Source organism: Rhineura floridana, chromosome 9 (genome assembly GCF_030035675.1).
Source record: "Rhineura floridana isolate rRhiFlo1 chromosome 9, rRhiFlo1.hap2, whole genome shotgun sequence".
Classification (NCBI taxonomy): domain Eukaryota; kingdom Metazoa; phylum Chordata; class Lepidosauria; order Squamata; family Rhineuridae; genus Rhineura; species Rhineura floridana.
The window spans coordinates 31,726,647-31,743,234 of NC_084488.1; the positions used below are offsets into that span (position 1 = coordinate 31,726,647).

At 42.4% G+C, this 16,588-nt stretch overlaps 1 protein-coding gene across 1 annotated transcript in view; it reads right to left on the reverse strand.

The window, feature by feature from the left end:
- Positions 1 to 16,588, reverse strand: part of KDR (kinase insert domain receptor) — a 52,795-nt gene that overhangs the window by 8,277 nt on the left and 27,930 nt on the right. Inside the window, exons 14-22 of the mRNA XM_061584228.1 lie at positions 16,015 to 16,161; positions 14,177 to 14,308; positions 10,488 to 10,594; positions 9,918 to 10,053; positions 8,201 to 8,305; positions 6,688 to 6,801; positions 3,989 to 4,077; positions 3,120 to 3,264; positions 638 to 738 (exon numbers count right to left, since the gene is read on the reverse strand). Coding sequence (XP_061440212.1) covers positions 638 to 738; positions 3,120 to 3,264; positions 3,989 to 4,077; positions 6,688 to 6,801; positions 8,201 to 8,305; positions 9,918 to 10,053; positions 10,488 to 10,594; positions 14,177 to 14,308; positions 16,015 to 16,161 — 1,076 coding nt within the window. The remainder of the gene's footprint in view (positions 1 to 637; positions 739 to 3,119; positions 3,265 to 3,988; positions 4,078 to 6,687; positions 6,802 to 8,200; positions 8,306 to 9,917; positions 10,054 to 10,487; positions 10,595 to 14,176; positions 14,309 to 16,014; positions 16,162 to 16,588) is intronic.

Sequence of the window (16,588 nt, forward strand, 5' to 3'; positions counted from 1 at the left end):
TAACAGGTCAAAATTATGGGGTAGTGGAGGCCTGACAAAAAGATTGATTGATTGATTGATTGATTGCACTTGTATACCGCCCCATAGCCGAAGCTCTCTGGGCGGTTTACAGCAATCAAAGATGATAGCAGAGCCTGCTCCAGTGGACTGTCACCTCACCTCCACACACATACAGGATCACCAACTGCTCTGTGGGATGGAACATTAGATGTCGGCTCCTGCTGCAACGGGGTCAACTGTTTTGTTCTGAGGGTGTGATTCCTGGTGAACCCAGTTTATTTTATAACTGTTGTAAGCCACTTTGAAGACTGCAGTCAAAAAGTGGGGGAGATGTCTATTACAATGACTTAGTTAAATGGTAAAACATGCTTTACCATGTGGCCAGATGCAATGGTGAAATGTGCTTTGCTGTGACGAGGCCATCTCCCCATATGCCTGGCCATGAGTGAATTTACAAGTGCTGACATCCTTACTTTGCAACATCAACTGCTTTGAACTCAAAGTGTACAGAAACACTAAGTGAGCTCTAGCCATGTGTACTGCAAGTTTCTTTCTATTACGCACCATCCTTATCACTATCATTTCCAGCATCATATAGTCATCTGATCAATATCATTTCCTGAGAGAAGTTCCTTACTTTCCGTGAGGCCAGGAATTCCATCCCCCTGGCCACCTGGAAGCTGTAGCAGATGAGGTCCTCCAGGCTGAGAGGGCTTTTGCAAGGATCTTCAGATGTTGCTGCAAAGAGAAAGGTTGACTAATATACAATGTATAATATGCTGCACATCCTGATTAGGGTTGGTGAACACTTTAGCATAGAGAAATCTCCTCATCTAGTTTCCTTCCTTAATTTCTTGCTTTCTGGGCTTATGGATGCTTGGAGCTGTGCAGCAGAAGCTACCCTCAATGACAGTGTGGAAAAGCAAGTCAGAATGATAAATTATTAGAGAAAACTTCCATCCTGAAAGATGATGGGAGAAAAACTGCCCCAAAAACTGTAGAATGAAGGGATAATTTTTTAACACACACACACAAGCTTCAGCTGGAAAAGCCACATTCACTAATAGAGAAATGTACCCAACTGTTTTCCTATGTGCAGAGAAAAACTTTACAGTCATTTTTTTAAAAAGACGATATGACTTTGAATCTTTGACCAATTCTTTCAGTTCATATTTTTAAGCAAACTGATCTGATTTGCACTGCCAGAACTAATATGCTGATCAAAATGCAGTTGTTTTTTATGAGATAATCCTCAGCTCAAAACAAATATCAAAATGCATTCAAACACATATTGTAAGTTGAAATGCATAAAATTGCTTATTTTAGGATAAAATGCATATAAAATGTGTATTTTAGGGTGAAGTGTATTTTATGACAAATATATTTAAAAAGCATGTGTTTATTTAAAAAATACAAACTGATGAGGAAACAGGATTCCATGGAATTAAGAATGAACAGAAAGTGACATAGACTGGAAATAGATGGAGCCATCCATTGATAGATTTTTTTGGGGGGGGGACTGGATAAATATCTGAAATATTGGCCAGATATTGACTCAGAATTTAACATCATGGGGATTTACCTCAGGGAGTGTTACAAAACCAGGGAAGCCCTAAACACAAATGTCAACCTAAACACAAACATGAAGTCATGATCAGTTGAAACCAATGGTTCTTACTCATATGTTATTGAACTTGAGTTCGAACGCTGAAGCTTCCCCTATAATCTAAGATACCTATTATCTGTATGTCCTGCTTGTGGTCTTCCTAGACACAAAATGCATATAAAAATGCAACAAGGAAACATGATTCTGGACTAGATGGGCCTTTGATCTGATTCAGCAAGATTCTTCTTAGATGTAAGAACTTAAAAGTTGAGAATATTTCAGGATGACCACCATATTTTGAATCAAGAAGGATTTTCTAGCAAGCTATGTCTGGCTGGAACTTCTGGAGTTTTATACCTTACTCTGCAGTGCGTGGCTCAACTTCTTTCATTTTGGTTTTACAAAATGTTTGTAAAGTTTGAAGCAATTTCTTCTGCAGATTTGGGAACTAGCATGGTCCAGTGGATGTGTTAAACTTGTACCTATGGGTGGGGGTTGGGATATATTTAAAGAACTCTCTCTCTCTCTCCCTCTCCCTCTCCCTCTCTCCCTCTCCCTCTCCCTCCCTTCCAAACCTGGAACACTTACAATTAATCTCACAAGGTCAATTCCCAGTTCTTTATGAGAGCAATACCAACCTTCTCTCATTATGCACTTGTATATCTAATCTAACATATGAACTGAGCAATCATGGATTCATCTTTTCCACAGAATGTGGCAATATCTATGCTTATCTAGCTCACATCTTACACTGTCCATACACACACACATGTGCTTAAGAAGAAATGGGCTCACATGTAAGGCAAAATATCTTCTGAAAATAAGCTCATGAGAATGCTTGTGAGAATTAATGAGATACTTTGAGTCAGTGAATGATCTAGGAGCACCTGAACCTATATGAATGGGGAAGCTAAGGAAACATCATGGCAAGTGTTTTAATATATTAAAAACAATAAAAAATTACCTTAGGCAGGTTTGCTCTCACGAGTGAATTTGTTAGGATTATTTGGGTATGCAGATTATTTTCATTATTTGTTTCATATATTTCTATTCTGCTCTTCAACCTTTATCATGTATGCTATAGGGATGGAAGGATCTGTCAATTTTAGTTGTCTCACTTTCTAATTTTTCCAATCTTAAATTCGCTTCTTCACATTTCTGCAGCAGTTAGTAGATTTTCTTTTCATGCAGTTTTGACCAATGTACACATTTTCCCAAGCATCTTCTAATAAAAAATATTTTGCATGTTATTTTCACTAATATATTACTTTTTATGCACACTTCCTCCTAATGTGTGCATTTTTGTACACATTTAGTTGGAGAACTGCATCACAAAATGTGGATATGTGTGAATTTCGAAGGACCCCTGTGTTTCAATTCTCATATACCATTTCACAACAAAATGCAAACGGAATCAAATTTCTCTCCCATCTCTAGTATGCAAAGATGGCCTTCAATTCACGTCTGCCTTAATATTCTAAGAACTTAGATGATGATGCAAGACAAAACCCACCTTCTCCCTCTTCCACATCGCTAAGAGTTCGCTCCTCTCCAAACCCGGAACTGGCTGAGCTCTGGCTGCTTGCAATGCTGTCCAAGCGTTTCTTCAGGTCTGCAGGGACTTCACTGTTTCCCTGCCTAAACCTGGCATTTTTGGTCTATAAGGTTTATAGGGGGGAAAAGGGGGGGAAATGGAATTTGTGTTAACTTATTGTGGCAGAGAGTGAAAAACTCAAACTGTTTGTTATAAAGGGAATATGGGAGAGGCAAGAATGTCCTTTCAGCGTCTGGTGTGTATGCATCCTTAGCTGAACTGGGGCCACGGACATTACCTTAGTAGTGTGGGAGAGAGCCATGAGGGTGCAAAAGCCACTGTGCCCTGATTAAGAAGGGGTGTGTGTAAGCTGACTGGTAAAGCATTTGCTCTGCATGCAGAAAGTCCCCGGTTCAATCCACAGCATCTCCTGGTAGGATTGTGAAAGAATCCAGTCTAAAATCCGGCAGAGCCACTGCCAGTCCGTGTAGACAATACTGAGCTAGATGGACCAATCGTCTGACTCAGTATAAGGCAGCTTTCTGTGTTCCTAACCGGTCAAAGATTTATCGTGATTTAGTATTGTATCATCTCCTAATCTCCCAAGGGAATAATGGAAAAATAACAATCTGTTTACTTAATAATAGCAAAGGTAAAGTGTAAAGGGGCATATAAACCAGTGCTGGCCAGGAGATGGCCTACACAAGTATAGGTTTCACTTAGAAATGTTAAACATTGTTTTAATTCCAATGCAGTCACTAGTAACATTCACCAGATCTCATGGCAGAGGTTAAAAGGTTCTTAAAGTAAAAGAGAACTCTCTTTCACTAATTTCATGCAGGCCTCACCTTGTATGGAAGAAAATCACTCCGCTTGCTTCTTAAGTACACCGATAGATTTCCAAACTTGCAGTATTCTACAATCACCATGAGTGGCCCTAAACAAATAAAATGTGAGCAAAATGTTGAGGACGTTTTTCTTTTCTTTCCTGTAGCACCTGCATACATCAGAGGTGGGGAAGCGGAGGCCCTTCAGATGTTGGACTCCAACTGCCATCAACCCCAGCCAGCAGCGCCAATGCTCAACAGATGATGGGAGCTGGGAGACCAGCAATATCTGGAGGGTCTCAGGTTCCCTGTCCCTGGTTTATATCATGCCTGGAAAATTTGTCATCCAACAAGCTGATTGAAGCCCTCTTCCCACCAGCCGTGGATGGAAACTGCACCAGGGATTGATAAAATGTCTTGTTTTTGCCTTGCTTGGTAGGTTTCAAGCATCCCGTCTATATAATACATTGCATTACAGTGCTTAGCCTAAGAAATGTTTTATTTTAAAAACTCTTCAACACTTTTCCATGCAATATTTTCTAAAGATTCAGAAGAATGTTCTTTGAGAGCACTGCCACCCTGGGCCCCTTTGGGAGGAAGGGTGGGATATAAATGTAATAAAACAAACAAAAAACTGATTCTCATTCACCTTTGCCTCTGATAATCATTTTTGGACAATTGATCTCACTAAGACTATGCAGAGTGTTGATATTGTGTGGGAAGTCTGGTTCACACATATTGCATAGCATGCTGAGCTACACATGATATGGTTTGCAGGAGTAAGTTTTTGCCTTGTAATCTCCACTACCTAATAGAACATTTTGTCCTGTAAATCAACACTTACACATGCATATTTCTCTGTGAGTACATCCTACCCAGATCCATCTACAATTTGGGGACAAATTAGAAATTATGGCTAAAGCATGGAGTTTCCAGCCTATGCATCCTTCATAACCTAAACTTAACATAATCCTTCATTTCTTTGTGAACCACTTAGAAGTTTCATTTACAATTAAAAAGTATACAAATTCTGCTAAATAAATGAAATCAAAATAACCTTCAGAAATGGTGTAAAGAGGGGGCACTTACAGAGAGAATCAGTGAGTGGGAAGAGGTATTAACTTCCTCTTCCTGCCAATTCCTTTTTCCGAACAGTCCCCACCACCACTAGCCATGCTGTGAGACCGGAAGCGAGTCCCAGGGAGGGGGGCAGGGGAGATCACTCGAGAATGTATTTTAATGTTCTACTGTCTATCTAGTCCAACATCCTGTTTTTGAACAGAAGCCTCCCAGATGTTTCTGGGAAACCCACAGTAGGTCATGAAGGCAACAGACTCTCCTGCTGTTTGCCTCTTCCCTCTGCAGCTGGTATTTGGTGGCAAAAGTGGGGCTTGCAACAAAATGTTGCAGTACTGAGCATTCCTGTTCAGGATGCCAGCCAGCCAGGTGCTTTTCTAGGATACTCCATTCCACCACCCATCTGGTTTTCCGTACCTCCAGTCAACTGTCATTCAGCATTTTGTGGCCACTGAACATGCTCAGTCATCATTTCTCTGTGTTGGGGTTTCCCACCCCTTTAGGGTTTTACCCTCCAAAAAAAGGCTTTATATTTCTGCAAATGTTGGGTTTCTCCCAACCTTGCTAATGTCTCCATTTTGTGCATGGGTGGTATTGTTTTGGCTGCAAAAGAACCAGCAATCAGAGAATGAAGTGCAGTCTGAATACATAGGATACTGGCACTGAACCCATTTAATTACCACAGCTTACAGGAGTTCATAGATCTGCCCCCCCCCATGAGTCTACTATTTCTTTTTCTCAGTCCATGGCTATGACCACATTATATGGTGTGAATTAATTTATATGTGAAGGAGCCGCTTCCTTCCTTTATTTATTTGTTTATTATTTGATTTATATCCCACCCTTCCTCCCATCATTTCATTGGCCGAGCCCAAGTTCTAGTATTTGAGAAAGGGAGAAACAATTGTCTCAACTCACTAGCTCTGTGGGTTTAGTTTAGTATTTAGTGTAGTATTTTTTATATTTATACAAAATATTTATATTTATATATATATACAGTTGAAAAAATATAAATCAGTAAAAAGAGTAGAGCAGCAGCATGTTCAGCATCAAAATGAAAATCACAACCAATCAGCCAAACACAATCATGCAGAATTTTGCAAACCTTAGTACCCCCCTCATGTCAAGGCCCAATGTTTAAGCTAAATAGCCCCAAAGAGGAAATAATAAACTGGTGGAGAAAGGGTTAAACCCTCCCTCCTCAGGTGTCCCCCCGCCCGCTTCCACATTCCCCATTGTTTTAGCCAATGAGAAACTGGAATCCTGTATTTGTTGACATACTGTCTAGCTTGGCCCTAAAAAGAGTTGGGCATAGGCAGCATGCGAATGAATGTATTCTTCTGACTGGCAGCAGCTCTCTGAGGATGTACAGAAAGGACAAGAAAGCTACCCCACATAATATTGCAATCCAGGAAGGAAAGCTCTGAGTTGTTATTGTTTGTGCGAGGCGTTGTATCTATTTTTGTCACATCTATTTTGGTGGCTTTTCTTTCTTGATTGCTGATTTCCAGGTTGCAATTAAAAGTCTTTGCAGGCCTAGCTACCTGACATCCATATTCTGGCAGATTCTGGGGACTGAAGCAGTGAATGCCACTTAGCTACATGCCCTCTCCACAAAACGATGAAAGCCTTCCAACACTTACCTCCTGGTTTTGTACAGGCCCCAAGTAAATTAACCACATTGAGATGATGACCAATATGAATGAGGATTTTGAGCTCAGACATCAGCGCCCTGTGTTCACTGTGTGTCGCACCCTCTATAAATGAAAAGGAAGATAGAGATTGTCCTGTCTACACACAGACAAATAGCAGTAAAGGTTCTGTCAAAGTAGGATGGGAAGAAGCATACGGTCCGACAAGTCTGTATGGCTTCATTACAGTAGTATAATATTGGCAATCTCGTGTTATGGAACCTGGAAGTCCCTCTAGACTTTGAGCCTATGTTTGCTAAAGCATTTTAAGAACATAAGAAACGGCCTTATACGAAACCAAGCAATTGGTCCACCTAGCTCAGCATTGTCTACACTGACTGTTAGCGGCTCTCCAGGATTTCAGATGGGATCTCTCACAGCCCTTTCTGAAGATGCCGGGGATTGAACCTCGGACCTTCTGCATGCAAAGCAGATGCTCTGCTACTGAGCTAGGGCCTTTCCCATTCAAAGCTCTCTTTGATTCTAGTGTTGCAGAACTCCATCAAAACATTCCACTGGGCTTGTTACCCACCCAGTACATGCCATTTATCTTGCCCTTGAATAGTTGAGTTTCTTCCTAATGTGGGCAGGCTCCTTGCTTGAAGCAAACCACAAGAGGGAGCAAGATGATATTTTCTCTTGGTTTATAAAGCAAACCTAGTGCACATATTGTTTTCTATTAAACTTTAATGGAGAATGAACATAAACACCAGTGACTGAGCATGTTCACATGAAAGTAGCATACTGAATGTACACAAATGTAGGGGATTTCATGCATTACACAGTCAACATGGATTGAGTCCGAGGGATGTTTGTGCACTAAAGGACAATGGACATCTTCTTCATTTTCATACTATTCATACAGTCCTGGGAATATACTAAAAATGATACAGAAGCTGCACACATTAACGGTACAATATACTGTCTGCGATTTATTTTTATTTATTAGATTTATATCCCATCCTTTCTCCCAGTAGGAACCCAGGGCAGCAATCAATCACCAGTACCAGCTGGCGGTATCCATATTGACTGGGATATGTATGAAATGCTCTGTTGATGCACTCATATGAATGCCTTCATGTGCATGTGCACAATCGTTGGTGTTTCTGCACATTCACAAGTTAACACACATTTGCCCCCGCAGGCACATGGCCAATTCTGCATTACAGGGTGCAGGAGACCTGTATCGGGGCTGGGCAACCTATGAGTGAGCCTCCAGATGCAGCTAGACTCCAACTCCCATCACCCCTAAGCTACCTATTGGCCATGGGCTGATGAGAGTTGGAGTATAAAGGCATCTGGAGAGCCAGAGGTTCCCATTCCTGATCTACAGTCTCTGAAGCTACAAAGTAATAGAGTACAGTAGGGCTCTTCACATCCAATAGCTACAATCAATTCAGCTCTAGCCACATCATCAATAGATGCAGATTGCCCAGCAGTCTGGCTTTTTGTTCCTGATCCTCACCTTTGAGCATTTTGACTGCAACTGTCTGGCAGGTAGTCATTTTGTGAATTCCAAATGCATCTGCTTCAATGACTTGGCCAAATGCTCCCCGACCAAGCGGCTTACCTGGATACAAAACAAAAGGGAAATGTTTATATTTCTATTGTCAAAGGAACAGGGGGGTGGGAACGGCTAACCATTTCGTTAACAAGGCCCGGGGAGAGCACCAAGATGTAGAAGTGTGAGAACACCACAGCTATAATGGGAGCAAAATAACAACAGAATCCTGTCATCTCACATGCTGGGTTACAAGAAATCATGCATATCAGTGCTGGCCAACATGTTGGAAATGCGCATCAAAAGTCAAAGAATTAGATAGTATCTTTAAGTTTCTACACTGCTGTTGTGCTCAATTCTGCTTGCAAGCTTTCCATGGGCATCTGTGGTTGGCCACTGTGAGAATAAAGTGCTGGACTAGTTGGGTCATTGTTCTGATCCAACAGGGCTCTTCTTATGTTCTTTGGCAAGAATGATAAGCTAGTCTACTGGGGAGCAGGACGGAGTTCAGTTCAGGAGAGTCACACAAGAGTATAGGCCTAATTCTCTGCCTTAGCCTAGCCTGCAGGCTTGTCAGCTCCCACCTACCTATGCCACAAACCACTGCTGCTTATGCCATGTGTGGTAATGCACGCTACAGGTTGGTCACCTATAACATCATAATCACAACACCACCTAACATTGGTATAGCACTCTCAAGTGTTCGAAGCACTTCATGTGTGTTACCTAGCTGCACACCTAACGACAACCCTGTAAGGTACTTTAGAATTATCATCCCCCTCCCCCATCAGCCAATTGCAGATGGGATGACTGAGACTTAGATAGAGACAGAGTGTGGAGAGAGCAGCTTGCCTAATGCCACACAGTGAGTTTATGGCAGAGTGAAATTTGAACCAGGGTCTTCCTGATTCGCAGCTCAGTCTCCTAACCGTTATGCTACACCAGCTCATAGATAATACCGTTGATGTCTTGTTCTTTCGAAAAGAACTTGCAGAACCCCAGTGATATAGAGTGAAAGCATACACAGCCCTGGAAAGACCATGTTAAAGAACTGCTACTTGTATAATAATAATATAATAATAAATTTTATTTGTTAGTTGCCTATCTGTCCGAATTAACGGACACTCTAGGCGACTTACAGCAAACATAATAAAATACAGTATACAATAAAAAAAAAATTGTAGTCAATTTATAAAAAGACATGCACTGATAAGGGGTCCCCACTTGGAAACTAGGCCGCCTGATATGGAAGCCTCACCTTGCTAGCTCCAGAAGGATGCCCCTGTGATGTGGATACTCTGTGGCAATGGCACGGTACTCTGCATATGCTTCTAATTACTTAATTCTATAACATGTTCTATGCCTGAGACCTGGTGCAAATCAACCAAATCCACTGCTGAAGTCTGGTTACCAAATTAAAGCCTAGAGAGCCCCGTGGAAAATTCTAACTTCAATCTAGGCATTCCTTGCAGACCTGGAAGTTCCAATGCACCCGTGGGGCTCTCTCCATTGGAGAACACCATCTACGCGGGAGCTCCAAGCTCAGATCAGAGTGCATGTTGGCCTCCATATTGGGCATTAGGTATGCATCTCATAGTCCCCAAAGCAGCAAAATTAAATCAGCCCCAGATTTCAAGGCTGAGGGACATTGCATTTATTTGTTCGTCAGAAGAAAGCACACCTAGCTTGAGCCTGTCCCTGGGGAATTCCCACTTGCTGGCATCATAAGGGAGACGTTCACACTGCTCATCCATAGGGACTTCCTCAGGATCCATGATGATAGACAGGTAGCCAGTCTTTAGTTCTCCTCCGCTGGCCTGAAAAAAAGCAGCAGAAGTGCTAATTAAATACAATGAGCCTTACTGGTTGGGCAACAAGCAGTGTCATGTTTTCTGGCATCACTGAGGTCTGGAACATTTTTTTTAATCCACAGGAATGCAAGTATGCTGTTTCCCTCCCGAAGCACTGCAGGGCATGTGCCCACAAATCACTGTTAATTACTTGATTTATTAATTTCTGGAAAAGGTCTTTCTCCCCCCCCCAAAAAAAAAACACGCCTGGTCAATTAAAAAGCACAATTTTATGTGCCCTCAAGTTCCAGACAAGAATGTGATGATACCAAGAGGGGGGAAATGTGGCTGTTGATTTAAAGACAATGCAAGAGACACCACAAAAGAGTCCCCATCAGTTTTCACTTGTCTTGTCATGCAAGACTGATGCGGCCAGGACAGTGGGAGAATGGTTTCATTACCCGTTTAACGGTCCGGAGAATGATTACAAGGAGCAACCAGAAGAACATGGCAATTACCGCCGTTCCAACTAGAATAATGAGCTCGAGGTTCGTTTTCTCATCAGTGCCTGAGAAGAAACAATTGAACAGTTCATTGATAGTAGCCGAAAGCCCACTGGGATAGATCACCAGTTGAAGTACTGAAAGAGGTTCCTTGTTTGTTTATTTATTTATTTATTACATTTATACCCCGCCTGTCTTTTACCATGGAACCCAAGGTGGAATACATGTTCCCAGGCAGTCTCCCATCCAGGCACTTAGGGCCGGTTCTAAAGGATGGCCAGGTGGGGCACTGGCCCGAGGGCCCCTGGAGCTATAGAGGGCCCTCCGCTCTCCTTCCGCAATCAGCGGAAGCATCCGCGGACCGCCATCCATATTTTTTGCGGCATGCAGATTTGCCATCAATCAAGATGGTGGCTGAGGTTTCCTTAAGGTGCTGAAGCCTCTGCCGCCATCTTGGCTGATGGCACGCATGCATGCTACATGCGTGTGTTGCTGCCATCAACAAAGATGGCAGCAGAGGCTTCAGCCCCTTTGGGAAACCTCGGCCGCCATCTTGATTGATGGCAAACCTGAGTGCGCCACAAAAAACAACTGAAAGGTAGGTGAAGCGTGGAGATAGCGAGGGGATGGCGGGCGGCGCGGAAGCTCCTGTCTTGCGGTCCATGGATGCTTAAGTTCCACGGATCGCAGAGGGGGAGCAGAGGGGCCCAGGGCAGGCTGGTACCCAAGGGCCCCGGCATGCCTGGGGCTGGCCCTGCAGGCACTGACCAAACCCAAACCTGCTTAGCTTCAGCAAGATGGTCTCATGTGCCTTTAGACCATAGCCTGGGACTATGTTCTTTCTTCTTCTTGAAGAAAGAAAACTTCAGAAGCCCAACACATAGCAAGTCAACACAGACAAAAATGTGTTAAGGAAAAAGTGTGTCTAGGCCAAGCACACCCTTCAATAAACCACTCAGATTCCCCACTGGAACTCGGTAGAGGTGAATGAAGCCAAAAGTTGTCCATGATACTGGTCAGTCAATGCATTCTCAGATTCATCTTCTCTATAAACTGTATAAAATAGACCAAGTAGTATGTGGCAATACTGGCCTGCTAGTGGGGAGTAAAGAACTGAGTAGATCCAGCCAAAGTTAACCAGTTTTAGATGTAATAGTATGTTCAAATCTTTCCCACTGAAATCCCCGAGATTTAAAATTGCTTCAATTTTGCTGGATTGTGCCCTTTGTCTCAGTTACATTTGCACTGTCCTCCAAAAGATGATTTATTTCTACAGCTCTGAATGGATGTACATGAACAATCTACATTGTATCAAGAAGTTTAAAAATGTTGGGTAGCTAATAAGGGATCCTGGCATCAGTGGAAACAAATGGGAAAGGAAAACAATGAATCCAGGCTGGGCATGAGACTTAGGTGAATGACGACTCAATTCTTAGAGAAAGGCAGGACTCACTGGCAAGAATGGCTGGGAGAGAATGAATCAAGACCCCAGAAACGGATAGCTGGCCTCATCTGCATAGGGCATAGATGTAGGAGACTTTTTATAGCTTACCAGGTAACTGGGACAGGTGGGATGATTAGAATGAGCTTATAGGCCCAATAGTTTCAACAACTGATAGAGTGTGACTCCATCTTAATATTTTCTTAGGGTGCCAAAGTGCCTAAATTTAATCTTGCTATAGAGGAGGTGATGTAGCTCAGAAGAGGTGTTGCGGGTTCAATCCCCACAATCTCCAGGAAGAATTAAAAAGGATCCCTGACTGAAACTGTCAAGAACTCCTGCCAGTCAGTGTAGACAACGCTGAGCTAAATGGACCAGTAGTCTGATTTGAGTCAACTTCTTATGGGGAATAATCTTTACCCTGGCAAACACTGATTAAGCTTATTGCCACTGAAATATTCTGCAGTCAGCATAAAAGGAACTCATTTCTGCTACCAAGTTTATTCCTCACCATGTGGCCGCATATTTCAGCTCTTGCATCACACAATTTGTGCCTCACAATGGTTGATTGTTTTAACATTAATCTATAACCCGTGATGAGGCAGGTCATAAATTCCCTCATTTCTATCACAATCATGTTTTCATTTCTGCAAGCTACACTAGGCTACGCTCCAACATGTCACATTTGCCAGATAACTGAATGCGCATATTTACATGGTGGGCTATTTACTGGCAGTTTCCATCCAACCAAAGTATGCCACATGGCACATCACTTCAATATCCTGCTGGAGACTAGAAGAATAACAGGATATAGTTTTGGATCGCTTGGTAAAAGAAAAAGAAAACCCTCACTAGATTATCACACTGGGACAAGGTTTCTTTCGCTTAGCTGACAACTCCTTTTAAAAAAAATTAGTATACAGATAGCAGATTAATATATAGAACAAGAAATTGGACCATAGATTTTGACAGGAGGATGACAGCTTGATGAGTGAATATGAATCTGTACAGACATTATTGGGGGGGGCTCTCCCCCCCAACAAAAACCCAATAGTTTTATCTTAACACTTAATGCACATGGAATCACATATTAACAGCCCCCAATCAACCAAGCAGCCCACTCAGGCAATGTTGATAGACATCTTTTAGGGGGCCCTCTTGCACAAATGACTGTCACTTCAACAAAGTCAAAGGAGCCACTCAACAGAAATCTAGTTGCAGTACAGTCAGTCTACCTACCTAACATCCTTCTGGCCTTTTCTTCTTTTTGAACTCTTGATACTTCACGGTATTTGATTCTTGGCTATCCCCCAGTTTCTGGTCTCCTTGATTGGTCCATGGTATATACAAACTTGTTTGATTCCACTTAGCAACTGATCAATCACTCACCTCCCAGTAAGCTCAATGTGTTTTTTTGCAAGCATAGTTTGCAACATTTAATCTGGTGTGGGGTATGTGTGTGCAAGAGACAGAGAGAGAACGAACCTGTGGTCCTTCACATGTTGTTGGACTCCATTTTCTATTGGCCCCAGCTAGGGATGTGCTAGAATTCTGCCCAATTCAAAATTCCAGTTTTGGTACTAAATCTTTCATTAATTTGCTTATTCTCTATTGTTGCGGATCACATTTTTGTTGTTGTTATATGCCTATTAAGAATGAGAATTTGATCCAAAATATCAACATTTCCTTCCAAAATATCCTGTCAAAATATTGATATTAATATCACTAGTTTTTGCAAAGGAAAAAAAACACAATGGTAAAAGGAGCGGCTAGAGAACAAAGAACAAACTTGAAGCAATACCTGCCTGTTAGGTTGATGGAATGCTTTTGAACCAGCACCACTCAATGAAGCCCATCCCTAGCCCCAGCCAGCATGGCCAAAAGTCAGGGGTGTTGGGGGTAGCAATCCAACAATGTCTGGAGATCCACCAGTTCTGCATCTCTGATTTAAACACAGGTACATAGACCAAGCCCTACACTGAAGGCATTTGTTAGGTTTTGTCTGCAGAACAGATAATTGAGAAGTGACATGACAGCTACCTTCAAAATATCTGAGGGGCTGTCACATAGATGGAGCGAAGTTGTTTTCTGACTAGATGACATTTGAGATACCTTCTAATTCAAGGATACCATGAAAATAAATTATAGCCGAAGTAGGGAGTAACACTTTGCAAAACCAGACCAGAGGTGCATCTTTTATACCAACCTTCCACTTCAAAAAATGCAGCCACTTTTGTACAACCCAGGACATTGCAGGCACAACAAGTGTAGAGGCCTTCATCTTCCTTCCTAACCCTTCGTATGGTGAGAGTTCTGTTTCCATCTTTCAGAACAATACCTAACAGAAGAGACAGACACAAAGATGTTTCTTTCACTGCCTTTGTTAATGTGACTTGGTCTTTGACATAAAGATGAAGACATTGATGAATGTACAGTTTTGTTTGGATTTTCTTATCTCTCATGAGGCGTTTACAGAAGGCCCCATATGAAAAACAGTACAGCATGCTCCAAAATCCCACTTTGAATCTTCTATTTAACCACAGGGCTGGATGCAGTATTTAATCTGAGCCAGACCTTATCAGGATTAAGCTCCATAACCTGCTTTCATTGCTAAGGCTCTGCCATGGAACATATACCCCAGTGATAAAGAGGAGAGTTCCTCTGATGATGTGAGCGAGGAAAGCCTAGCTAAACATTTGGCATTAGGAAAGGGCTTTCAGATCAAAGGGCATGTCTTCTGTACAGGACTGAGCTCTACATATTCCCTTTGTAAAATTAACCAATGGCTTGATGGAATCTGGTGATCAAGGCCAGTCTTATCATTAGACAATGAGGCAACTGCATCAGCTGGCAGATGCAAGGAGATCAGAGCTATGTATGCTGCAGGCCTTTTATACACCCCCTGAACTAGCTTGCTATCCTTAAGTGCACTGAAGGACACTATACCATTGTCAGCACTGAAGTAAGAAAATGTCTTGGGCCAGCTCTGATCTCCCTGCAGGATTCTTCACATTCAGTGTTGCTATAAAGCTCTCTAAGAACAAAAGAAAAGTTCTGCTGGATCAGACCAAAGGTCTATCTAGTCCAGCATCCTGTTTCCCCATAGCGGCCAACCAAATTTCCATGGGAAGTCCAAAAGCAGAACAGGAGGGCAATAGGCCTCTCCCACTGTTGTTCCTCAGCGACTGGTATTCAGATCCGTGGTGACTGATCTCATGACTTGTAGCCATTAATAGCCTTAAAAGGTAAAAGGTGTCCCCGCACTTGTAGTGCGAGTCGTTCCCGACTCTTAGGGTGACGTCTTGCGATGTTTACTAGGCAGACCATATATATGGGGTGGGATTGCCAGTTCCATCCCCGGCCTTTCTTTACTCCCCAGCATATGCCGGGTACTCATTTTACTGACCACGGATGGATGGAAGGCTGAGTGGACGTCGACCCCTTTTACCGGAGATTTGACTTCCTCCTTTCGTTGGAATTGAACTCCGGCCGTGAGCAGAGCTTTGGCTACGTTACCGCCCCTTACCACTCTGCACCACGCAGAATTTGTCCAATCCCCCTTGTTTATATGTTATGTAACTATTCTTTCTTGTGTTCAGTGAATGGGCGCAGATTAAGACAGGATGCTCCATCACCAATCTAACTGTGCTAGTCAAATGCATAAACAGCCCCACACACAGACACTGCTATACCGATTGAGGGGTCTGTCCATAAAATTAGGAACCCTCCCTCTTCAGGGTGCCTAAGTGCATGGACAGAGCCCTCCGCAGGGGATGTTCATGTGTATACTGGGGGTAGAGCCTGCAGCCAGAACACCATCTCTTGCACCACGTTCATTCACTGAATGTGTAAAGAAACAACAGCTATTATTAATTAATTAATTTACAGTAAGGGCTGATACAGATAATAGTGTCTCTCAGCAAAGATCAGGTGCACACAAAGCACATAATGTAAAATGTGCTTCCCGGCCAAGAAATAACAAAAGTAGTGTGGAACTTTCCTTAAGCAAGAAACAGAACCACAGGACAGAATGTTCAGTCTCACCTGAATCGTCAATAAGGGATTCATTATTTTTAAACCATGTGATGAGCGGGGAAGGAATTCCATTTGCTATGCAAGTTACTTCTATAGTTTCACCAATATTTGTTGTTTGATTCCCAGGGGCTCTGGTAATTGCGGGTGCCACTGGCTCTGTTGGGGGAGGGGAATAAAAATTCAGGATTTAACAACGCAACTTTTGAATCACAATTCTGAATCAGCAGGTAAGTCATGGTGCTGTTGGACATGCCCTATAAAATGAATATTCCTAGTTTAAAATTGAGCCAATTCCTCAACTCACAGTATGGACACACACACACAAAAAGCCACCTCAACTATGCAATATTTTAGATTTCTGATTTGGAGCACTTCACACATGACAATGTCTGAAAGATAAGGGTGGGGGGAGCTGCCCTCTGCAGTTACATGGATTGTTACAATTGACTACACAATCCATGTATTTGTGCCAAGAAAAACACTTGTGTCATACTTTGGGAAGTACCCTAGAAACATCTTTTGTACAAGACAGTTTGCTCTGTGTTTTCCTAAAAGGAGATTGCTGTTTAATTGTTAAACTGCT